This window comes from Pteropus medius, unplaced genomic scaffold, assembly GCF_902729225.1.
Source record: "Pteropus medius unplaced genomic scaffold, Ma_sr-lr_union100, whole genome shotgun sequence".
Lineage (NCBI taxonomy): Eukaryota > Metazoa > Chordata > Mammalia > Chiroptera > Pteropodidae > Pteropus > Pteropus medius.
The window spans coordinates 18342059-18366427 of record NW_024349796.1 but is presented as its reverse complement, the minus strand read 5'-3'; the positions used below and the strand labels follow the sequence as shown (position 1 = coordinate 18366427).

The following is a 24369-nucleotide window of genomic DNA, read 5'->3' as shown; positions in this document are numbered from 1 at the left end:
TTGGCTCACCGCTTCCTCCCGCAGCCAATGGGAGCCCGGAATCGGGGGCAGCGCGAGGCTGGCCCCGCCCCGGTCCTGCAGGCTGCGGGTCCGACTGCAGCCCGCGACTGGGAGTTCCGGTTCCCGGTCACCGGTAGCCCGGTGGCCTGAAAGAAACCTGGGGCTCTTCCGCTCGGGTTTGCAGCCTTTCCAAATACGTTTCCTCTTTTGAGTACTTTGGCTGCCTGTTCTGAATGAATGCCGCCCCGTTCGACATGATTTGTGAAGCTCCAAGCGACGACACGTAGCCCTTAGGGCGACAGTGTCTTCTTGGTCGTTCAGTCACAGGGCCTGGAATGTAGACGATGCTCCGCAAATGCGGGCGAGGTGCCGGGACCAAGCTGGGGTCCTGGACTGGAGGGACAGCGACAACAGAGTCGCCCTCCAAATGGTCCCCAGAGAACGTGAGGGATGTTCAGCCCAGGGGAGAGGAGACCCGTAGGATGGGGACCAGGGGCCCCTTACGCGGACGGTCCACAAGCCTCAGTCAGGTGGCGGCTGTGAACGCAGCTCTTCTCCATGCTGCACTTTTGAGACTAACGTACACGCTGACCCGTGAACAGCTAGAGGGTCAGGGGCGCGACCCCCCACCGCGCAGTGGGAAATCCGGGTGTAACTTGTGACTCCCTAAGAACGTAGCTGGTAGCCTGCGGTCCCCAAAGCCTTACGGATAACGTCAGTGCTGGGTGAACGCATACTCTGTGTGTCGTATGTGCTACATGCCACATTTCTAAACTAGCGTGACCCCGAGAAAAGAAAACGTCATCAGGAGAGTAGTGAGGACGAGAAGGCACGTCTGGGGTCCAGGCTATGTTTATTCATGCCAGGGGTTTGCAGCGCCTGTTGCAGACACGATGAACCGCCGACGGTACCTACCTCAATGTCATCTCATAGGGATGTGCCAGAGAAACCACAAGCGAGTGGCAGAGCCAAGAATGCGGCTTTCCGGCCCGCTCCGCCCCGGGAGGTCAGGGAAGGGACCCTTCAGAATCTGCCACACCTGAAACACGGTTCTTCCACCCTAGAGGTTCCTGGACCTCTGGGTATGTTGAGCTCCATTGAGCCAGAAGCTCTGGGGGCCTACAGAAGGTAGGCCCCGTCCCAGAAGGTCACGGGACAAGTAAGGCTCGTCCCACCGCTGGCTCTTGGGTTTGGGGTTCTGGTCTGCGGCTGGGGCCTGCTTGGTGAGCAGAGGGTTGTGGCCTGGCAGGTAGGAGTGGGGAGGCCATCTGTCACCTCTTTCTGCCTTCCTCCCCTTCCCCCGCCGCCCCGGCCTTTTCGCAGAGCTCTGCACGTTTCTGCTCACCTCAGGAGGCCGGGCCAGGCTGGAGGTCACTTCTGGAGACACTCGGCTGCTCGGGGAAGGAACCAGAGTGATTCTGCACTGCGCGCTTACAAGGTGCCCAAGCGCCCGCACGCGTCCCCTCATGTAGGGTGCTCAGTCACGCCGCAGCCCTGCGCAGAAGCCCTTCTTCTCTTCTCTAGCTGGGGGCTTTTCACGTCCTCACTCTCCATTTCCTGTGGCTCAGAGAGGTTAAGTAATGTACTCAAGGCCACACAGCTCAGAACTGGGCCCGTGTCATTTGACTCCATTATCTGCTACTCTATACTTACCAGTATTCCTGCAAATGTGACAGTCTTGGGGTCGCTCAGCCCAGCTGAGAACCACCCTAAGCGCTGGTTGCATTCGGTCTGGTTCCCGACCCCCCGTGCCCACGTGCCATGTGTTAGGCAGAGCGTGGGGTCTCTTCCCTCTCTCCCACCCCCCTAGCACAGCAGCGCTTGTTTGTCTTTGGGGAACAGGCCGTACTGGCATCCCTGGACACCCAAGATGAATCAGTTTCCTGTGGAGGAGGGTTCTGAGCCTGGATGACCGTGTCCCTATGGAGTGGGGTGGGGGCGGTGCTCCCTCGTCGCAGGGCTGGGGGAGGCTGTGTTCCTCGGCTCCGGGCTCCCCAGCTGCGATGCCCCTGAGGGTCTGCAGGTGGTCGTGGGGAGCCCTGGAGCTTTGGACGGGGTCCCACCAGCAGGGCCTGCCGCCTGGAGCTAGGGGACGTGAGACGGAGGAGATACGGGGGTCACGTGCATACGGAGACCTTTGGTTAGGGGGCCGTGAGCCCTGCCCTGTGGGTCTGGATGCCGTGGGTGCATCTTCTGAGTGTGGTCCTGGAGCAGAGACCGCGGAGCCTAGACGAGAAGGGACACCAGGCGGCGCGGGGCCGAAGGTGGCGAAGGGGGGACAGCGTGGGCAAAAAGCCTGAAGTAGAGTCCCTGGGGGCTGGAAAGAGCTGCTCTCAGCCAACTGGGGAGAGAGATTGGCCGAGGTGGCTCTGGAGCCAGGAGTCAGAAGGCGGTGCTTCTTCTGGAAAGTTCCTCTGAGCAGGAGCGAGGGTGAGGACCAGTGCCCTGAGTGGGGGTGGGAGCATAGCGCCCTGCGTGGAGCCCTCCCAGCGTGTCCAAGCCCACGCGGGCCAGCTCAGCCCTCTGGGACGCCCGCCCCGAGCCCTCCCCACAGAACTCAGGCGTCTTCCTGGGCCCCCAGCCGCCGCTTCTACCCCTCCACCCCACTTTGCCTTACAGAGTAATCACTTTTCACCCCGTTAGGTCGTGCATTTAAAAGACAGTGCCACGTTGTAATTATTTTTGTGTCTTTCTCCCTGTAGAGCTCGGCAGGGTGCTGTGTACACAGGGCAGTATCTGAATAAATGCTTGCATGCATGAATGAATGAATGAATAAGGGAGAACCGATGAGAACACAGTGCATGTACATATTCGTGTGTGCGTTTTGAGGGTGGTCACTGCTGGAGGATGGAAGGGAAGACAAGGAGGACAGGCGGGATGGGGAGGAAGGAGCCGGGGCCAGAGTGGCCACAACTGGAATAATCACTCGTGAGTAGTGAGTGTCACCTGCACCAACTAAGTGTTTTGTGTGTGGGTTCGGACTTCACGTTCACGACGACCGTACAGGGTCAGCCAGCTGCTGTCCGTGTTCCACAGAGCAGGAAGCCGAGCCTCAGAGAAGAGGGGACTGGCCCAGAGTCACATGGCCAATAAGCAGCACTAGGAGGACCTGACACAGGTCTGCTGGCCTGGAGAGCCCGGTGTGTGTGTGTGTGTGTGTGTGTGTGTGTGTGTGTGTGTGTCACACACACGATTACAGATGCTTCAGCTGTACAGCGCTGCAGCTCTACATTTGTACACACTACATAGTGTTCGCCACCTAAAGTCCAGTTTCCATCCATACCCAGTCGGGCCCCTTCAGCCGTGTCGCCCTCCCCCACCCCCACCCGAGCCCGCGCCTGCTCTCGGAGTCTGCGCGTTGCTTTGGCTTGGTTTTTGACTCCACTTACCGGCGATCGCCTGAGTTTGGCCTTGGGAGACCCCAGGCCTGACTGGGAACTGTCCTTCCTCCAGCCGCCCTGCTGTTTCCCACAGCCACGTGCTTTTCTTCTGAGGCGTCTTGTCAGTTTACTTTTTAATGCCTTGCTTGAAGTTATTTGTTGATCAAGTGTCTTCACTGCTGGGCAGAGCTCCATGAAGGCAGGGCCGCGCTGTCCTCTCTTCGGTGGCGTCCTTTGCTTCCAGGACAGGGCCTGACCGTGGTGACACACGCTGACCGACTCCCTGACACAGGGCCTGCCGCCTCTTAAAAGTGAAGGCCCAGGTTCCTCAGCGCCCCCGTCCCCCCAGCTCTGCTGCCTCCCCTCTGCCCCAGCCCCACACCGGCCCCCTCGGCCTTCCCCCGACGTGTGACTAGCGGCTTGAAATGTAGGGCCGAGCTTGTCCCGGGCGGTCCCTGGACTCGGCAGGTGCTGGTCAGGATGGCCAGATGCCAGGAAAGGTGGACGCAGCTGCCCGGACGGCTATGGCGCGGCCTCCGGGCATCTTGTCGGGGAGGGAGGGAGGAGCAGGGGATCGAATGTCTCCAGCTTGCGCGGCCAGGTCCTGACCGAGGGGCGCTGCAGGGCCCTTTGGTGCAGCGCCCCAGCCCAGACTGACGCTTCCCTGAAGACGCGATCGTGCCCTGGACGGAGATGTGGGTGGCCACCTGCCAGCACCACCAGGCTCCCAGGGGCGGTCTGCAGATGGACAGACAGACACCAGCTCAGGAGGAAGCAGCAGAGAACGGGGGCGTCTGGCCCTGCCCCCGAGCCTGGAGGCCTCGGGGCTTCCTGGCTCTAGTCGCACTTCCGTCCCCCGATGGGCTCGTTTTCGGTCGGCGCCCGGTGAGGGTTTATTTCCTCTCCCCCAAGAAAGGGCCAGAGCACTGAAGCCTCTGATGCTCAGCGCTCGGTTCCGTGGGGTGGGAGGCGGGCGGGGAGGGTCCCCAGTGCTTAGCGTTTCGGCCACGAGCAGCGGCCGCACGTGACCAGATACAGGCGAGAGCGGTCAGCGCACCCCGCACTGGCCTGGGGTGCCGGGCAGTGCCTGGGGCAGAGGCAGACCATGCACTGGAACCGGCGGAGCCCCCACGGCCCGCCCCGCCCTCCTGGCTCCCTCCGTCCGGCCCCGCCTGCCAGCCGCTGCGTTTTTGTGTCTTTTTCTCATTTCTCATGGCGTGGCCCCTTGTCTTTAAAAGGGTACTAAATTTGGTCACACAGCACTCCAAGATTCCCTGGAATGTCCTCAAGTTTCAAGCGCTCTGACAGCCAGCAGGCCCGCCCCGCTGGGGGCCGGCCTCTCTGTCTTATTGGCCGTCGCTGAGACCCGCGGCCCAGTAGCCCAGAGCTTGGGGACGCTGCTTCCAGCGCACAGCGCAGCACCTGTAGCCGCGTTCCGAGCTCCGAGCTCCGAGCAGCCGGGGTTCGCTCCATCCAGACCTGCTCGTCCCTCCCGCCAGGACCGCTGCAGCCCCCGCAGGAGCAGAGTCGCAGCCCACCTCGCCGAGATGTCCAAGGTAGCCAAGTACCGCCGGCAGGTGAGCGAAGACCCTGATATCGACAGCCTGCTGTCCACCCTGTCCCCTGAGGAGATGGAGGAGCTGGAGAAGGAGCTGGACGTGGCAGACCCCGACAGCAGCTTGGCCGTGGGGCTGCGGCAGAGAAACCAGACGGAGAGACAGGCCACGGGCGCCCGCCGCCGGGACGCCACGCTCAGCTCCTGCGAGGAGACCAAGAACCTCATTCAGAGGGAGCTGTCCGTGGACGTGAGTGCACTGGCCGGCGGGAGGGCCGGCGGGGACTGGGGACCCTGTGCTGCCGAGGGTGCTTCTGCGCTTACGAGAGAAGTTCCGTGGTGAAGGAGCTTCAGGAGTGGGGGCGCTTGCCACCCCGGTGTCTGCGCACAGCACAGTGCGCTGTGCTGGCGGGTCGCGACCTCCCGCAGCGTCCGGTGGGGGCACGGGCAGCCGGAGGCGGTCCCTGAGCCCACCACCGGCACCGCCGCTGTTCCCGCCATCCTGCCCCGTCCTGACGTGGGCAGGTGGGGACACAGGACGGCGCTTGCGGGCCCTTGCCGCCCAGAGACGGCTAAGCGCTCACGCAGAGAGCAGCTCCATGCCAGTCCTCTGGGCATCTGTGGCACATGGGCCATCTGAGGAGGCTGGGGCTGCAGCGCGGTGGGAGCTGGGCAGTGTGTGGCTTCAGTGGCATGTCGGGGGGACAGTGCACTTTCTGGAGGAGCCTCTCGGGGGAGCAGCCGGTAGTCGGCCTTTCCCGGCCACAGGCCCCTCTGCGGAGGTTTCCCGGTGGCATCTGGCCCCCGGCGGACAGGCGGGCAGGGTGACCGGAAGCCTCTGTCCCTGTCTGCCTGCCCCGGGCACCAGCACGGCCCGCCTTCTATCGTCCGGGGTTGGTGTGCAGGATTCTTTTTCTCACCGTGCGTTCATTCATAGTGAGTTTTCTTGGGACAAACCAGCCCCCCGCCCCGAGAATGACTGTAGAGCCCCCTTGTCCGTGGGGAGACGGTTTAGTGGGCGAACGACTCTGAGGGTCTGCCCCGGCTCGCCCACTCAGCACTGCCAGCCGCGCCCCTCTGTGAATTCTTGCGAGGGACGTTAGGTCTCCTCAGTCCTCATCCTTCGTTTTACTGCTGTGGAAACTGAGGCTCGAGGCTTCAGGTGACAGGGTCATCTCACGGAGGAAGTAAGAAGGGCCTTGCTATCACCTGAAGCTCCTGTGAGCGTGTGGGCCAGTGCGAGGCGGTGGACACGTCACAGGGCCTGGCTCCCTGGCCGCAGGGATGGACGGGGGAGGAGGGGCGGAAGGAAGCGGAGGGAGGGGAGTGAGGGGAGCCCCGGGCTCTGTGAGCGTCCCCACCCCCGAGGCCCAGGTTAAGGTGGAGTAGGGGCGCCCAGGGCCTCGAGTTCACATCTGGGTTGGATGCAGGTAGGTGGCTGCCTCTGACAATGACGCACAAACACTAGCATTTTTACGGGAAAAGTGGGGGCGGGCAGGGGCCCTGCTGTGCGGTGGCCACGAAAACACAGGGAAGCCACGCACCAGGCTTGGCCTCTGCACACCCCCCTGTACCCCCAAGCTCTCGCACTGCACTCCCGGTCCCCAGGTTCTGGTCCCCCGACAGATCCTCCCCCCTGAGGCTAAAGTCAAACTCAAAACACTCTTAATCCAAAAGCCAGAGCGTGACAGACTCCAGCGCTCTGGGACTTTCATCCCCACAAGACGGTTAGAACCCGGCCCGCCCCTGCCAGGCGCACACCTGTTTCTGCAGGCGCAGCCCCAGGCGGGGAGAGGGGCGCTCACACGCACACAGGGGCGCAGCCTCGGTGTGAGAAGACGCCTCGTGGCGGGCCGTCCTCGCCCAGTCCCAGCCCAGGGCGGCACCGTGTGGGCCGGGGCACGGGGCACACACAGCCTGAGCCGTGGGCAGAGTCATTTCTGGAAAGCAGTTTCTTTAAATAAACTGATTTCTGGAAATCAGTTTTTTTTTTTTTATAAATAGAGACCAAGAGTGGAAGGCAGGCCCAGTTTGCGCCTTCAGCTCTGGGTCTTCCCGGGGCGAGGGATCTTCAAGATTCACGCCCGGTTCTCGCGCTGGGTGGGGCACTGACCTCCGCCCTGACTGTAATACCGCCCCAGTCCCTGTGCTCTTGTGGCAGTCTGCCCTGGCCCCAGGTCTCGACACCCCGGGGTCTGGCCTATTCCCATGTCTGATCTGGCGCCCGACACCTGGGGCTGGCCACCGGCGGCCCCCATCCCTGCGTCATCCAGACCGCAATCTGTCTCTCCAGTACTCTGCGTGTTGAAGGGAGGATATCAGCACGGGCTCGAGGCGAGCTGGGTGGGAGGGGCGCGGCAGGACGGACCCCTGGCTTCCCTCCCTCCCTCCAAGGGAGTAGAGTTCCCGCCACGGGTCCCACCTGGTCCTTCTGCAGGCAGAAGACAGAGCCCCGGGCAGGTGTGCAGCCGGCACAGTGAAACCTTGTCCTCGGCTCAGATTTCAGGAACCGGATCCCAACAGGTCACCTCGTGTGTCCTCTTTCCTCCCCAGGTGGGAGAGAGCCTGCAGCCTGCCCGGCACTACAGGGGCAGAGGGGCAGCAGCTGCTGCGGCCAGGAGCTGGGCAGCTGAGCAGTGGAGGGAGCTCTTTTAGGCCTCCCCCGGTGAACTCGAGACGCTAACCAGCCGAGCCTCCTGACCTTCCCCTTGGTCCCTGGCCCAAGCCCGGCCTCGGCACCCCTCCCCCACCTGCTCAGGTCCTGGCGCAGCATCCATGCCATCTCCGCAGTGACCGGGGTGCCGGGAGGGGGAGGCTGTACACTACCCCTCAGATTGCCCTTTGCAGCGGGCGGAGCCCTGGTGGACGGCACTGGGCAGCACGGCCTCCGGAGATTAACCCCGACTGGTGCACACCCAAAATAGCCCTGGAGGCCGGCGGAGAGGGCAGAGGGCTGGTGGGGCCTGCTGGCTGCAGAGGCAAGGGCAGCCCCCAGCGAGCGCTGGCCAGGGCACAGAGGGGGGTTGACAGCCACCTCTGCCCAGAGGGTGGAAAGCAGTGACCGGGATCCACAAGGGCCTTGTCTAAACCCCTCTGAGGCACCCGCCTGCCCCGCCCTCGGCGTCGCCCCGGGGGTGAGAGCTGGCTGGCTGCTGCGGAGACAGGACCTACAGACAGGGCCGACAGACAGGACCAAGGGGGGCTGGAAGTGGCTCAACAGTGAGGGCACATGATGGTCAAGGGTCAGGTCTGAGTCCCGCTGACGGGGGTCGCTGCCAGCATCTCGGGGCCGTGGGCAGGAAGCGGTGCCTCTGAGCAGACGCCCCCAGGAGGTGTCACTCGGGCAGAACCGAATTCCGACGTGAACAGGTTAGTTCCTTGTGCTCATCAGGCCCACAAGAGCAGATGTGGGGAGACACAGGGTGGACAGGTCCGGGGCTGCAGACTGACTTGGGAGCCATCGCTGTGCAGTTTGAAGCCCCGAGATCTCGTAGGCGCTGGGCGTGGACAGAGGGCAGCAGAGGCCAGGGACCAGGCCTCCGCCAAGCCAGCGTCCAGCATGGGGGGTGGGGGGTGACCAGCCGGTGGGAGGGAGCCGGTGAGGAGGGGCTGGCGAGGCAGAGGCTCCACCGTGTCCACTCACAGAGCAGTGTGGCAGGACGAGAAGAGAGGCGGACGCAGCAGCGGGACGGGCCCCACGGGGCCTTGGCGAGGGCAGAGAGGGCGAGTGGCTACGGCGGGCGGAGGGAGCGCAGACCGGTCTCTCCCGTGCTGCGTTCTGTCCGCGGGAAGCAAAGACCTAGGGCGGGGACTAGAGGTGAGCGAGGACTCGGGTTTTCGGACAGGACACGAGCGCCGACGGGGACGGGGACAGCGCCGTGCAGGGAGCCCCCGTGACACGGGGAGGGCGGCACGCGGGGAGGGCGGTGGCCGTCGTGCTGGGGAGGCGGCAGCGAGGCGGGCAGGGGCGCGGGCGCCCGGCCAAGCGAGGCGAGGGGGACGCGTGTGTGGCTCTGGGACGGCAGCGCCGGCAGCGGCGTACCGGCTGGACTGAGGAGGAGCGTGGGAGGCTGTGACAGAAGTCAGAGGTTAAGCCCCGGGTCACGAGGAAGATGCTCAGTGCTGCCTGGCACGGGAGAGACGGCAGGAGCGCGCCGCCGGGGCGGGAAGCCCGGCCCATGAGCAGTCGACGGACCGCAGCCAGCTGCCGGCGCCGCTCGTCCACTCCCCATGCCCCCGTGTGCTGTCCCCACGGCCACCGCGCCTGAGAACGCACACGGGGCCCTCCCCGGCACACAGCTGACGGCCGGCGAGGCGGGGCACGTCCTGGGCCAGCCGGGCAAGCGGGCCGGGCCCATTCCCAGCCGCGGGCCCAGACGCGCGCCCGCCGTCTGCAGGCTTCGCTTCCGTTCCGCTGCTCAGTGTCCCGTCTGCGTCGCGTATCGTACGCGACGATGGATTTTTTCATACGTGTGTTTTTGTTGAAATGCGAATCGCATACAAAGAATCACATGAAATGCAAATGTAGAGTTTCACGAATTCTCACAAAGTGAACGAGAAGCAGAAGTTGCCAGCACCGCACGAGGCCGCCCAGCTTCGTCTCCCTCGCGACGCCAGGCTTGACGCCCAGGCCCCCGGGCTCCTCCCGCCTGCCTGTGGCTGCTGTCCACACGGCGCACGCGGGCCGTGCTCCCCGTATCTGCCCGGCTCCTCCACCCCGGCTCCGTGTTCGTGAGGCCCAACCGTGCTGTCTGTGCCAGTTTTCAACCTTCGCCGGTATCAGCCTCCCAGCGTCCGAACACGCCTCCGTGTTTCCGCCAAGGTTACGGGCATCGGGGTTGTCCCCAGCTCGGGGTGCTGCGGACGGTGCTGCGGGGACACTCGTGCAGGTTTTGGGTGCCTTCGTGGCTTCGCCGCGGTTGGCGTGTACCTGGGCGTGGCACGCACGGCCACCTCCTGGGGCTTCTCCCCGCAAGCCGCGCGCGGCCGCCTGGTTTGGGGAGTCGCCGAGCGTGCGCTGGAGCACGGGAGTTGGAGGGGGGTCTGACGGTGATTTGCAAACGCTGGCTTTTGATGAGGTGATTGCCACCTCTGAAGTCACCTCTGAGCGCCGGTGCTGCCCTGTCCCTGGCACGGCCTCACCCCCACCGCTCTGCGGGGCTCTGGACGGCGCCAAGGCCGAGGCCGGCCAGGCCCTGCGCCCGGGACTCTCGCTGTCCCCAGGGGGCGGCCTCGCGGGCCGCTCGTCCTTTGCGTGCCCCTCCCAAGGCGGACGGCGTTGCCATTCGCGCGCCCTTCCCGCTTGCTCACTGTCCACTTCAGCCTGCACCCCGCTTTGCTCATCCTCGGCATCACCCTCGCTCCTCAGGCTGGGCCCCCACCCGTCTGCACCCCCAGCCTGGGAGAGCCCGAGCACTGGGCACGGCGACTCCTGGTCCCAAGCGCTGGTCCGTCCTGGGGAAGCGGCGCGGCACGTCTGTTGGTGCCGCGGTGGTTCAAACCCCACAGCCGCAGCCACCTGTGCCTGTTCACGGCGCAGTCTGCCTCCTTCCCCAAGCCCTCCCGTGCCACCCCCTCTCTGCACCCCGCAGACGGGTCACCGAGGTCGAGTTTCACTGAGAAACTCGAAGCCATCGGTTCCCCTCTGCTCCCTGAAACGCGAGAGCTTCCACGTGTGGGGACCCCCTTCTCTCCCTCTCGTGGAGGGGCGGCTTCCTGTCCCGTGGCGAGGTCCCGAGGACCTCCTTATTGCTTTATCCAGAGGACACGTTCTCATCTCGTCCCGTTTTCTCGGTGGCGTCTGAATGAACGGAAGGTGACTAGTTTGCAGACACCATTCCCAGCATGCTCGGTCGACTGCACAGGTACACGCTCATCTGTGCTCTTCCGAGACGATCTGAAAGTGGCTTGTGTCCCGACCCTCAGAGAAGGGGAGTGGGCAGTGACGCCTTCTTCCCAGCGTTGGAACCACGACTAAGTCCGTGCGAAGACTCGCCCTCTGGGGGCCGTGCGCGAACTGTCCGGACACAGTGCGGCTCCAGGCCGTGCTCTTACATGTCCACATTTCCCTCCGTCTCTGTTCGTCCCTCCCAGCTGCCAAGGGCTCTGGGGCTGCGGCCGGAGCCGCGCGGCTGTGCGGCCGCACCTGGCCGAGGCGTCGTCGTCTGCGCTGTGCACGGTGGCCGAGGTCTGGTGGCCGCGGCCCTTCAAAACCAGTTTGTAATCGTCATGTAATCAGGCTCATTACGGACAACACGCAAGATGCAGGAAAGAGAAAACGGCCAGCAATCCCGTGGTCCGAGCAAAGCCACGAGCCGCAGTCAGGCGTGGGCGTGTGGCTGTGCGCCCTCCCCTCTTATAGCTGGAGTCACCTTACGCCACACGGTCACGTAGATTTGGTTTCCTGACTTTTCCCCTTGTCATTTTCCCGTGTCACTAAAAGCTCTCCCTAAACATCATTTTCGAGGGGGTTTCCACAGCCCGCGTGCGCTGGGCCGAGTCCTCTGACTATATTTGGACATGGACGTGGTTCCCAGTGCGTGCTCTTCCTAGGGCCCCGAGCAGGGCTGTGGCGCCCGTCCCTGCAGACGGAGCTGGCTGAGCTGGCCTCGCACACTGACTAACAGCCCGAGACGGGGGCGGATGGGCCAAGCACAGCTGTGGAGGGGAGGCTGAGCTCACTGGGCACGGGAGGTGGAGGGGCTGACGGTGACTCACGGGAGGGGTCCCCAGGTACCCATAGCCCAGGGACCACGAGGCCGCGTGTGTCCTTTCTCACAGGGCCACGTCGTTGGTGCTGGAGAGCCTGCCAAGCCGGCAGACCTCCGCCCCCGGCCCCTGTGACCCAGGAGCATGTCCGTCTGCAGGGACCACAGTGGCACAGAGGTGCCTGGCTCTCTTTGTCCTGGGCGGAAAGGATCATTTCCACTTAAAAAAGAATCCAGGCTGCAGACCTGGAAGCTGTCAGGGGTGGGGAGGGCGCCCAGGAGGGACGGTCCACTGGTCCATCTCCTGCCTCCAGAGGGCTGGGCCGCAAAGACGCTGGGAAGGGCCGGACACGTGACGGCCAAACATGTGACGTCCAGTCATGAGGCGAGGTGACATCTCCCGCCCAAGAGAAACGAGGGGCGCCCTGTGCCCAGTGGCCCATCGCCCCCCGGCCGCGTGCGCCTCACAGGCTCCCATCCGCGCCCCCAGGACGCCCGTTGGCGGCCGCTCCCCTCCCACGCGCGCCGCTCCGCTCGGTCCAGGTCGCCTTGCTTCTCGCCTGGACGTCCGTGATGGCCTCTGGCTGGTCTCTTCCCGTCCAGGGTCCCCCAGCCGCCAGAGCTTTCTGCAGCCCGCGTCGGCCAACCCCCTCGGGCTGAGGTCGGCCCACGACCCTGGGGCGAGACGGGGGGTCTGCAGCTCTGGCCCCAGCGCACAGTGCTGGTGACACCTGTCACCACTGCTACCACCGCTCCCTCCGCTCACATGTTCCCAAGACTTCTCGACCGTGCTGGATTTGCCTCTAGCCCCCTCCGCCGCCTGACCCGGGCGGCCGGTGGACAGCCCCGGCCCCGCCTGGGCCCCAGCACTCTGGGGCAAATATCTTACATTTAAGTCGCTCTTCACGGCGTGCTCCAGAGAAACGAGGGGCGCCCTGTGGGGTTCATGTCTGCTGCGGGGGAGCCAAGGGCAGGAAGCCAGGGCAGAGCACTAGGTGACTTGTTTGTCTCTACAAAGAGATCTCCCGGTTTCTCCAAAATGGGGTTTGCCGCAAGCTTCCCAGGATGTCGCCGACCAGGTGGCCAAATGCTCAGGTCTGCAGAGAGGGGGAGCTGACTCGTCACCGCACAGATCGGCCAGTAGCCCCTCAGCCCCGGAGACGGCTTCTCGAGAACCTCCAAGCAGACCGGACGGTGCTGCCGGGCAGGGTCCCGCCGGCCCCGGCCACAGGGTCCCCCCGAAAGGCCACTTCTCCACCGGTGTGGAGCGAGATGCCCCCCCTTCTGTGCTGCTGCTTCTCCTTGAGCCCCTGGGGACAGCCACAGCCACACAGCCCCCGAGCAGTGGCAGGTGTCCCTCCCTACGCATCCTCCCTCTCACGGGACACGCTCGCCCTGAGGACTCGGGGGCACGCGGTGCAGGGAGTAGCCACCGAGTGTTGCCATCACCGTCCTTCCCGGAACATGTCCCCACAAGGCAACAGACACGCTCGCCCCCCCGCGGGAAGCCTGGTCTCGAGCTGGACGGCGTCAGAAAATGTCCTCATTCCCCAGGGTCACAGGCCACTGCCCTTTTCTTGGCCACCACTCCACCCCAAGATCCTGGGAGGTGACGATGAGCAGTGACAGTGAGCTGTGGCGTTTGCGTTTGTGCTGAGGCTCACGTCCTGAGGCCCCCTGGCCCTTCGGCTCAGCGCCAAGCCCGCTCACCTGGGGCGTCCCCCCTGAACGGAACCAGGGAGGCCGGGCCCCAGCACCGCCCCCCCCGTCCCCATCCGTCCCCTCCATCCCTTCTCCTCACCAGCAGCCTGGGAAGTCTTGGGTTTTTTGTTTCCATTTTTGTTTTTGTTGTCCTTGCTATGAAAATGAATTTTTTTTTTGTTTGTTTTTATAAAACAACTTATTTTTTTCTGACCGTACAAGTAATTCAGACATCAGCTGTCTGTGGGGGAAAAGGAGCCGGGCTGCCGCCTCCATCGTGTGCCAAAGCAAAGCCACACGCTTCGGAGACGGAAGCGAAGCCCGCCCTGGACCAGTTCCGCAGGGAGAGTGTCCTGCGCGGAGAGCCGGCTCCGGCCAGGCAGGATGGCGGTGGGGGGCTCGGGGCTCGGGGCTCGGGGCTCTGGGCACCTTGGGACCCGCAAGCCAAGCTGTTCCGGGGACACTGGACGCCATAGCCTGGAAGTCCGCGCTGGAGCCGGGAACGTGGCTTCGAGGGACATCGGCCTGGTCCAGAGCGCAGTGACGGTGGGCCACGTGGCCCGACGTCAAAACACGGGAGGCTGTGGCAGGCCTGTGACTTGCGCGGCCCGTGCACAGAGAGGCCGGCCTTGAGCCTGCGCCGGAGCCCTGTCCCCAGGGAGGGCCTGGCTGGCAGGGTGCAGCGTGTCCCCGCAGCTCAGCCAGGCGGAGGGTGAAGGCGAGTCCGCCGCAGCAGTGGGGGCTCACCGAGGGGCTGACGGGTGCTCCACGGAGCGCTGGGCCAGCGACCACGGGAACCCTGACGGCCAGGATAAAGGAGGCGTGTTCGGGCGGGTTTGGGCGTGACGGGGACAGCGGGCAGCGCCTGGGCGGGCTGCGGGTGGCGGCTGGGGTTGGCCAGCAGGGAGAGGGTGAGCTGCTCCCAGGGTCAGGAAGGAGCCAGGGTAGGGGGATGGCAGAATGGGGAGGGCCAGCCGGGCAGGGGCGGAGGCGGAGGAGCAGCCGTGTGGCAGCAGAGGTGGCAGGAAGCTCGGGCCCTGGGCACGGCTTCCGGTCCCTCCTGGGAGCTGGGCAGGGGAGATGGCCCGCTGCCAGCGGGGGAGCTGAGGGCAGGGGGCCCCACTGGTCATCGGGCACCTCAAGGAGGCCTGTCAGGGTGACGACCCCCAAGTGCCTGTGGGCAAGGACTAGAGCCCTGTGCTGGAGCTCGGCGTCCCTCGTCATCGGGGCGAGGCTGGGGACAGCGCCTGCCGAGGGGGCCGGGCCGCGTGACGAGGCGAGGGGGTGGGCGTCCGCCGTGGCTGTGACCGTGCGGGGACGTGCCCGACACTGGCCGGGAGGTGGCGGCCGGGGCAGGTCTCAGTGCAGCAGCGCCCCGGGGGCAGAGACTCAGATCGAAGTGGGGACAGGACAGGGCAGGCGTCCACACGGCACTGCTCACTGTCACCAAAGGCGGCACGGGGCCGCGCCCCCCGGCGAGGGGCGACGCGCACGGTCTGTCCCTGTGGTGGGGCGTCATTCGGCCTTGAGGAGGAAGCACGGTCTGCATGCAAACCTTTTGGGACGTCCCCACTTAGCAGTGACACCCCCACTTAGCGGGGCTTCAGCCCCACTCTGGCCCACGTGGCCTGCCCTGGGTGCCTGGAGTCTGGGTGACAGTTCTGTGCTCGCTTAGTCCGGAGCTGACAAGCCTCTGGTTTGGTAAAACACAGACTGTGCCCCCCCCAACCCCCCCACCCCCGCAGCTGCTCTCTGGGGTGGGGGGGGATGAGGTGGCCGCCAGTGCCCCTCCCCCCGGCCTCAGGGGGCTGGCTTGTTTACTGCATTCCTCCCAGGGACGTCACTGATGGGCTGGCTCTGGAGCTGCCTTCCAGCTCCCACTCCCTCCCCGGCCTTGGGCTTCCTCAAGGCTGCGGCCTCCCCACCTCCCCAACAGACTCAGGTGTGCCCTGCGGTCACAGCTACAGTGTTAGGCTGGCCTGGTCTGAAGCCAGCGCGCCAGGAAAGGAAGGGAACAAGGGCTGGGGGAGAGTCACCGGCAGAGGACACAGACTGGACAGAAGCACGTGCAGCGTGGGCCCTGAATGAGGACTGTCTTGGGCTTGGCGTCCTGGGGGAGGGCGTCCTAGAGATGGCCAGCTGCTGGCCCTGCGGGACGGTAAGCCCCGTGTTGTTTGGGGGGGGGGCACACCCCCCCCTTTCCCGCAGGAGCCCTGCCCCGGCCACTCTCCCCACAGCCCCACCCACTGCACCCCCACAGGCCTGAGTGCTGCTGGGGTGAAGGGGCCAGCTGAGGGGTCAGGACTGCGGCCCTCCCAGCTATGGCCCGACTGGCCGCTGAGCCCACGGCACGTCGGCCTCGGAGCCGCCCACGTGCACCGCACGCGATGAAGCTTTTGTCACTCGCCATTCACGCGCCAGCTACCTCACCACCTCCAACGTGCCTGTCACTGGCACGCCTGCTGGGGACCTGCTGGGGACCCACCGGGGACCCACAGGGGCCCCTCCCGGCCTGCACTCAAGTCTCAGGGCACGATGACCCTGGAAGCCACAGCTCCCCCGAGCACAGTGCCCGGCATGTGGGTGTGGTCTGTTTCTAGGGTGTGGGGCCAGCGTGGCCCCGGCAGGCCACAGTGCGCGCTCACAGGAAGCAGCGGGAAGGACGCCTGAGGCCCCGTGGAGGTCCTCAGAGGTGAAGGGCCCAGGCTCCTGGCCGCCTGCAGCCCGAGGACCCTGCTGCCCAGCCCTCCATCCGCTCCCTCCTGCTGAGGTGGCCCGGGCCACCGGCCAGTGCTGAGAAGTAAACTAGATGGTGACCTGGGGAAGTCCTGAGCACGGCACTCACACCTGCAAGCATGGGGGGCTGATGCTGTGACACCCCGATTCAGTGCTGGGCACTCGGGCGGGAGCGTGGCTCAGCACGCGGTCCCCGCGCAGGCCCAGTGACACAGTTGGGCCCAGACTCGAGCCTGACCGTGCCGTGTGGTGCTGGGCCCCTGTCCTCTGACACACAGAGATGTCAGCAGTGGTGAGACCTCAGAGCCGTCCCACTGGCCGTGTGCGTCAGGACAGTGGGACCGAACAGTGGGCGGCAGCACCGGGGGCGGCTTGGCGCCGGCCAAGCCCGGGTGTGGGGTGGCCGGCTGGGCGGGGAGCGGAAAGGGTGCCCCAAACGCCCGTGACAAGCTGTGACGCAGCGTGCGCAGTGACTAGCGACGGGCTCAGAGGAACGAGCAGCTCCCGCCCCGCTGCCGGCTGCCGCTCCGCCGCCTCGCCACAGAGCACGCGGTGGGGGCGGGGGGTTCCCAAGGCCCCCTGGTCCCTCCCCAGCTTCTGGCCCTCTTGGCAGATGTCCAGGGCTTAGGCCGTGGCCATTGCGTTTTTCACGGCCAAGCGCAGAGTGCACCTCCACTGCCCCCCACCCCACTAAGCACTGCTGAGCAGGAGGCTGGGGGCCGCGAGCAGGGGGCCCGGCCCGCCGCCCGCCAGCACGCGTCCGCACTGCCACGGGGGACCGGGCTCCTGGCCGCTCGTCACCCTTCTTGGGGTCAGGACCTTGGTCTGTGTCCTGGCTCCTGGCTCTTCCAGTGCCACCCTGGGAGGGCTTGGAGGCCACGGCCGTGATGCCCACGAGAAAAGGGTCGGGGGGTGGGTCACTGCGGCAGAGCTGAGCCTGTCACACAGGCTGCTGCAAAGCCAGCGGGCACCCATGCCACTGTCTAGGGGACAGTCTGTCCCAGGGCCTGAGGCTCTGCCTAATGAGTGGGCCCTGAGCCCCAGGAGAGGGCTCCTGCCCCACAGAGAACCTGGTGACAGGCACCGCCCTCACCCCCCAGGGACGGCCAGCCCTGGGGTGCCACACTGCCGTCCCCCTCCGCAAGGATGGCCAGCCCCGGGCTGCCATACTGCCGTCTCCCTCCCCAGAGGCAGCTAGCCCCTGGGTACTACTTCCCCGAAAGGCCACCAGCCCTTGGAGTGTCCCGCCAGGACCTGCGGTCCTCCTCAGTGGGACAATGATGGTCCATGTAGCAGGAGGTCCCCACGAGCCCTGGGTCCTGCCACCTGCCCACTGTCCTGCCCCCCACACCAGCCCTGTCAGGGAGCTGCTCCCCGAGGGGACCCTCGCCGGGTCCTCCAGCCTGTGGCCAGCTGCTCCCTGCCCTCCCAAGCAGGGAGATAACCCTGACAGCTGCTGTGCCAGGTGTCAGGAGGTCCCCAGGTGGCGGCAGGGAGGAGTGTGGCCCAGCCCTCCCCTGGCTGGGTTCACAGGCTCCGGGACACGCTAGGCCCTGTGGGGAACACTGCCACAGGCCAGGGACAGGGCTGGGGCAGGCCACACGAGAAAGCCCTGGTAAATGGCACCTTGGCCCAGGAGAGCAAGAGACAGCGTAGTCCAGACGCCCCGAAAATGCTGTTCTGTAACGAACCCACTGCACACACCCCGGCTGCCCATGTCCTCGGGGGCTTCAGCTCAGGCCGGGGCCTTCGGCTGAGGCATTGGGACCCCAGAGCCCCTGCTCCCAGCCTGTGGCCCGAGCTGGGCCTTTCAGGTGCCTCCAGGCGAAAAGCCTTCGGGCAGCCCTGGGACACAGCCAGAGGCTGGCCCAGCACTGAATGCCACCACCCTGGCCTTGCTTTGGGGCAGGAGTGAATGCACCTGCATGCGTGACTGGCAGGGTGTGTGAGGTGCAGCCACCGCCAGTGGCCTGGGTCCTGCGCCCTCCCCTCTCGTCCGAGGATCCCGGGCCTAGTCCCGGAGCTGCCCTCCTGGGGGCCTGCGGATGCTCCACCCCCCTGCAGGTGCTGAGGGCACGTCCTCTGCAGAGATCACTGCTCATGGTGGTGGGTCCCAGGAGGGAAGGGGGACCAGGTGTGGTCAGCGTGGGCTGCCGGCCAGTGCCTCAGCCGGGTGGCCTTGCTCTCAGCAACTGCTCATTGTTTAGGGACCGTGGCGCGGAGGGACAGCCTCCTCCCCCGGCCCTCTCGGTGTGCAGGCAGTGCAGTGTTCTCTGTTCAACTGGACAGACTTCTGGGACATGGCATGGAGGCCCAGGCAGGGAAAGGGTAGGTGTCCTCCTAGGAAGCCACTCAAGACACTTCACTTGGGTCCCAACCCAGTGGCAGGCCCGGAGTCCCGCCACGTGGCCACCAGCCTGGAGGACGTGGGGCAGGAGCTGCTCTTTCCTCTAAGCCTGTCGCTAGTCCCTGTGCCTGCTGTGTCACGGCTCGTCAGAGGCGTTCAGGGCACCCTTTCCGCTCCCCCTGCCTCCGCTGAGGACCCCCGAACCAGCCCCGGCTCCCCTCGCCCTCAAGCTGTCCCAAAGGGCCACAAGCCCGGTGGCTGGCGTGTCATCTGGAGGCCTGTGGAAGTTCTTTGTTCTATTGGCCTGTGCCCTGGGGCTGTAGGGGACAGCGGTGGAGTGAGCCTGGAGGCAGGATGCGGGCAGGACGCGGGCAGGGAGCAGCCCGTTGGTCTCGGGTCTCGGCCACTCCCCAGGCAGAGCCATTGGCCGACTCCCCGCCGTAGGAGGACGCAGCCTGCCGGCCCGGTGCTGCTGCTGGTGCTGCCGGAGCTCGCGGAAGGCCCAGCCGCCCAGGACAGAGCTGCTTCTCCTTTTAAGGCCACGTCTGCGCTCCTGGCAAGGCCCGCCTGGCCAGCGCGCTCTGGGCCCCTGGAGGGAATGATGATTAATCGGCCCCTCCCCCGCCTGTTTCCACGAGGTTCTTTTTAAAGGGTTGGCGCCGCTCCCCCAGAAGAGGCACGCGGCAGACCCCCAGTGTCGGGGAAGCACCCCGAGGGCGTGGGGGCTGCTCTGGGGGAGACCCAGGGCTTCTGGGGGGCGCTAGGCTGGGCTGGGGTGTGTGGTTCTGTGGGCGGCAGGGGCACGCTGGCCAGGCAGGCCAGCTGGGGAAGGTCAGAGGTCACACTGAGGCGCGATGCTGGTGGAGGGTCCGACTCGTCGGCTGGGTTTCGTCCCTGCCACCTGTGCCCACACGGTGCAGGGCAGCGCGCAGGGGCTCCGACAAGGCCTGCGGTGGCACCCTGGGGGCAGTGTCCGCGGGGGGCCTCGCCCAGCTGCTCCTGAGGGGCCGGCGGCGAGACCCTTGGACGTGGGCTGGGGCAGGAAGAGGGCGTCCCCAGCCAGGCTGTGAGCAGGTCTCAGGAGTGTCCTGCAGGGTGACCGTCAGACTGCTCCCCGCTCCTGCTGCAAACCGGCTCTCCTCCTGCCTGTCACATCCAGCTACAGCCCAGTGAGTGTGAGGGGCTCCCTGCCCCCACTCCGCCATGCAGCCCCCGGCCGTGGGGCAGGAGGGGGCAAGGGCACATTCCAAGGGCCTGTCTCACCAGGCTCTGTGCCCCTGGCCGCCCGGCCCGCTGTGATTCTCGCAGAGGAGCCAAGGACTTCTGCTGCCAAATAAACCGGGGCTGGTCCCCGATGGCCTGTGTTTGTTTTCAGGTACAAACTGTTTCCACAGGGCCCACCAGCTCTCCCCCCGCGAGGCTGGGCCGCAGAGCAGGGCGGGGTTCCTCCCCAGCACCCTTGGGAGACAGAGGCCTTCCTAGCAAGCAGGCGGCATCTCTTACAGACCTCGAGGAGGCTTGAGGTCCCTGTGACCCTGGGGTCGCATCTGACCTCAGGTGTCCCGCTGTCCCCACTCCGTGGGGTGGGAAGCAAGTGCTATCAACATACGGCTCCGACTTCGGCCACATCGTGGAGAAGTGGCCCCATGGAGGGGCGGTGGCCGCTCGGCACCACCCTGTGACTGTGGGCACAGGGGAGCCACAGGACCCGAGGTCCTGAGTTCAGCTGGCCCGGCAGGAGCCAGGCCCCTCGGTCAGCTGTCTCCCGAAGCACAGGGAAGATGCTGTGCATCCGCAGAAGGCCACACGCATCCGACATAATGGGCTGCCCTGGCTCCTGCTCACTTCACGTTGATGACAGTGGGCGGGATGTGTAAATACCTTTCACTAAAATGAGTGTCAGTGGACCCATGTGGCTCCCTGCGACCTTTTTTTGCCTTAGGAAGGGTACTGGCCACAGAATCTTGGCGTCGGGGAACCACTGACCCACGCTTGGGGACAGGGCCAGGAGAGGGCGAGGCAGGTGAGGCCTTGAGTGCCAGGGACACCTAGAGCTCGGTGGTCACGACAACTGCTTATTTTCGAGAATGTTGTAAAACATCAAGTTTAATGCAAAAGAGCCGTGATGAGCACAAATTCGAAATTCTAAAGACGGGACCAGAGTCAGTGACTTTCCTCCGGCGCTGGGCTGCAGCCTGGCTCAGCAGGCCCCCCGGACGCAGCCCTAGTCTCCGGGCAGAAAAGGACAGCCCCGAGGGCTCGGGGGGGAGCCGCCGGCCTCCCCGGGGGCTGGCTGGCGTCCCAGGACCCCGAGGATTTGGGCCTGACGCAGGGCCGCTCTCCACGGCCTGAGCCCGGAGGTCCCGAGGTTACGTAAGCGCCGTCCACGCTCGTCCGTCCTCGCTCCTCTCCCTCGAGCCAGCTCATGTTTATTTTTCTTTTCTGAATTCTTAGGAAAGCAGGCGAGTGGAGACCAAGGCGGACGCCAAGAACGGAGCGGAGAGGAGCAGAGAGGCCAGCACGAGCGCCCCGGGCCCCAGGAAGGGCTCAGAGGCGGGGAGGGAGCCGAGGAGGGGGACCCTGCAGAGAAGCTTCTCGAGGGACAAAGGCGACACCGACAAAGGCAAAGATGCGGAGCGGCCCAGGCCCACGGGGGAGAAGGTCGTCGGGGGCAGCGACCGGGGCCGGGGCCAGGCAGCCGTGGATAAGACGGAGGCCGGGAGGGACGTGCGGGGGGACGCGGGGGCCACCCCCAGGAAGGAGGAGGGGGAGAGAGGCAGCGCCAGGAGCACGGGTTTGAGCAGCAACAAGGACAAGGACAAGGACAAGGTCAAGGACAAGGTCAAGGGCAAGGTCAACGACAAGGACAAAGACAAGGACAAGGTCGAGGATGACAAAAACAAGGTCAAGGACAAGGTCGAGGACGGCAAAGACAAGGTCAAGGACAAGGACAAGGACAAGGTCAAGGACAAGGACAAGGACAAGAAGACAGAGGCCGCCAAGGAGAGGGGCGAGAACAGGGAAGACGAGCAGGCGAAAGGGGGCGCCAGGAGCAGCGAGGCCGGGAAGGGCGCGCCCCCCCAGGAAGGGGGGCCCCCCGCGGCAGAGGGACAGGCGCCCCCGGAGGCGGCCCCCAGCATCTTCGACGAGACCCTGGAGCAGGTGCGGGCCAACGACCCCACGGTGACGGAGGTGAACGTCAACAACTCGGACTGCATCACCACCGAGGTGCTGGTGCGCTTCGCCGAGGCCCTGGAGTTCAACAGCGTGGTCAAGGTGTTCGCCCTGGCCAACACGCGGGCGGACGACCACGTGGCCTTCGCCATCGCCATCATGCTCAAGGCCAACCGGAGCATCACCAGCCTGAACCTGGACTCCAACCGCATCTCGGGCCAGGGCCTGCTGGCCATCTTCCGCGCCCTGCTGCACAACGGCACGCTGGCCGAGCTGCGTTTCCACAACCAGCGGCACATCTGCGGCGGCAAGGCGGAGATGGAGATGGCCCGGCTGCTCAGGGACAACACCACCCTGCTCAAGCTCGGCTACCACTTCGAGCTGGCCGGGCCCCGCATGGCCGTCACCAACCTGCTCAGCCGCAACATGGACCGGCAGCGCCAGAGGCGCCTGCAGGAGCAGCGGCGGGCGCAGGAGGCCGCCGCGGAGAAGGGGGCTCTGCCGGAGGTGGCGGCGGCTGGCACCCGGGTCCAGGGCGCCCCCCGGCCCGCCCCCCAGCCGTCTCCCAAGGCCTCGCCCAAGAACTCACCTGGGAAAGGGGGCGCCCCAGCAGCCCCACCGCCACCCCCTCCTCCCCTGGCCCCTCCCCTGGCCCCTCCTCTGGCCGTGGAGAACCTGAGGAACTCGCTGTCACCCGCCACCCAGAGGAAGATGGGGGACAGAGCCCTCCCTGCCCAGGAGAAGAACTCCCGTGACCAGCTGCTGGCCGCCATCCGCTCTAGCAACCTGAAGCAGCTCAAGAAGGTAAGTAGGTGTGGGAGGGCCAGTCTGGAGGCCGGGACGCCTGGGGACGCTGCAGGGGCCCAGGGGCGCACCTGTGCCAGGAGGGGGGACTGCCTCCCGTCAGCTCAGCACCCAGAAGCTGTGCCTCGGCCCCCCCGTTCGTCCTGACCCCACTCCCGCGTCCCCAGGCCCCTCGGCACTGTGCCCGCCAGCTGTCCCTGGGCAACAGAGTCCGTAGCCAGCTGGCCGGCCTCGCGACCGCGTCTGGACGCCGCCTGCGTCAGCACCTGGCTCCCTTGCGGCTCAGACACGCACCGCAGTGTCTGCCGCCCAGGCCGGGGTGGCAGGGGCGTGAGGCCCTGCCAGCTCCCTCCCTCAACTCTCTCTGCTTTGCCCTTACAGGTGGCAGTGCCCAAACTGCTCCAGTAGGACCAGGTGGCCAGGCACCGTCCTCCAGGGCCGCCTCGCCCCAGCTGCCCCGCTGCGATGTCCCCGCTCTGCCATGGAGCACCTGGAGGGCGGCTCTCTGGCCTTCCCTTTCCGGTCTGAGAACTCCAGACGTTTCTTTTCTATCTGGAGCTGAAGAATCTGGACAAGTCACTGAGAGTTGGCAAGCCTGGGGCCCACGCAGCTGGCAGGCTGCCAAAGGCCTGTGGTCCAGGACAGATGTCCCACGGGGCCCACGTCACCAGCCCAGCCCACCGCCCTTGGGGCCAGGATCCGGGCCTCTGAGGAGCCCTGGGGCAACACTGCTGGGCTGGTGGCAGATCGCGAGGGCCGACGGTAGGGGGACGGGATGGGCTGATGACACCCCACCTCCCTCGGAGAGGGCGTGGCAGGGGCAGCTGCCTGGACAGGGAGTGGGCTCTGGATGGGGGAGGGACAGACAGCAGCCGGACCTGAAGTTCTGACGCCAAAGCAGACACTTTCCTCACGCTCCCTGCTGATGTATAAATGGCTGTTTGTTTTTCCGTAAGATTTTGATAATATATGAAGCCTTCAGCTATGTGTGGCTGTGCCATGGGTCCTGATGCCCACCTGGGCTCCCTGGAGGATTCTAGAAACTCACACCCCGTGGTGGCTGTAAAACAAGTCCAGTGTGGGGACAGCCTCCTCACCGACCTGGCTGTCCAGGCCAGGAGGCTGGGCCTCAGCAGGGGCTGCTCCCGGCTGGTCCTGCCACCGGGCCCGACGGGCAGAGGAGCCCAGGTGGCTATATTAGGGCATGTTCCCTCCCGACTCCCCTGGCCGTGGGCTGGTGGCCAGCTGCTCACGGCAGCCACAGGCCCGGGCGGGGCAGAGACATGAAGAAAGCATCTGGGGAGCAGCACCCCCGCGGCTGCCCATCGAGGCACATCACAGGCGAACTGCTAGCTCGAAGGCTTAAGGATGCTGGCTCCCCTTGGCACTGTGGCACTGCTGCCTTGGGTCTGTCACCCGAAGGTTTCCAGGGCTCCACGGGGGGTGCACAGCAGTGTCACCCTCTCGGGGGTGGTGGCGGGGTCCCTCCTGGGGAGTGGGACCCTCATGCTAAGTCTGGCCGAACACAGGACAGGCCACCCTGGGAGTGGAGCTCAGGTCCCAGGGCACAGCCTCAGCTCCTTGCCGCACACTCCCCGCCCCCCAAACAAGGGCTGGGCCCGGTCCAGAGCCCCGAGGGTGAACGCGGCTGAGCCGAGGGTGAACGCGGCCGAGCCGGCTCCCAGGCACAGGCCGGGCTTGACTCCATTTTGCAGATAGCGTCCCGCCCAGGGAGGGTAAATGGCAGTGACGGCGGAGCTCAGATGTCCCTCCTCCCCTTGCTGGCGTGAGGCCGGGCATGGGGCCACAGGACTGGTCTCCAAACCCTAAGGCTTCCATAGAACCTGCCGCCTTAGCAAACCCCTTCCACCAAAGGATGCGATTTAGCCAGGGGTGGCCCGCCGGCCGGACCACGTCACCCTCCCTGGCGCCCGGCCGGACGCGGGAGCGCAGCGCCACCTGGTG

The 24369-nt window shown here is 65.7% G+C and overlaps 1 protein-coding gene across 3 annotated transcripts; it reads left to right on the top strand.

Moving 5' to 3' along the window:
* The first annotated feature begins 4448 nt into the window (after positions 1-4448).
* Positions 4449-23391, top strand: LMOD1 (leiomodin 1). Of its 3 annotated transcripts, none has more exons than XM_039883570.1 (4): positions 4449-5185; positions 20881-21267; positions 21364-22404; positions 22786-23391. In XM_039883570.1, exons 1-4 carry the CDS (start codon positions 4928-4930, stop codon positions 22810-22812), a joined length of 1713 nt encoding a protein of 570 aa, XP_039739504.1. In that variant the 5' UTR covers positions 4449-4927; the 3' UTR covers positions 22813-23391. The 3 variants fall into 3 exon arrangements, with proteins under 3 accessions (XP_039739504.1, XP_039739503.1, XP_039739505.1); XM_039883571.1 differs by lacking the exon at positions 4449-5185 and adding an exon at positions 19427-19801 and having other exon boundaries at positions 20881-21309; XM_039883569.1 differs by having other exon boundaries at positions 4450-5185; positions 20881-22404.
* Positions 23392-24369: the final 978 nt, after the last annotated feature.

Excerpts from the sequence above, each read along its gene's own strand:
- LMOD1 (XM_039883569.1), top strand. The coding sequence starts at position 4,928 with ATGTCCAAGGTAGCCAAGTACCGCCGGCAGGTGAGCGAAGACCCTGAT. Across the intron at positions 5,186-20,880 it reads AGAGGGAGCTGTCCGTGGAC|GAAAGCAGGCGAGTGGAGAC; the intron begins GTGAGTGCACTG and ends CTGAATTCTTAG. Across the intron at positions 22,405-22,785 it reads ACCTGAAGCAGCTCAAGAAG|GTGGCAGTGCCCAAACTGCT; the intron begins GTAAGTAGGTGT and ends TTGCCCTTACAG.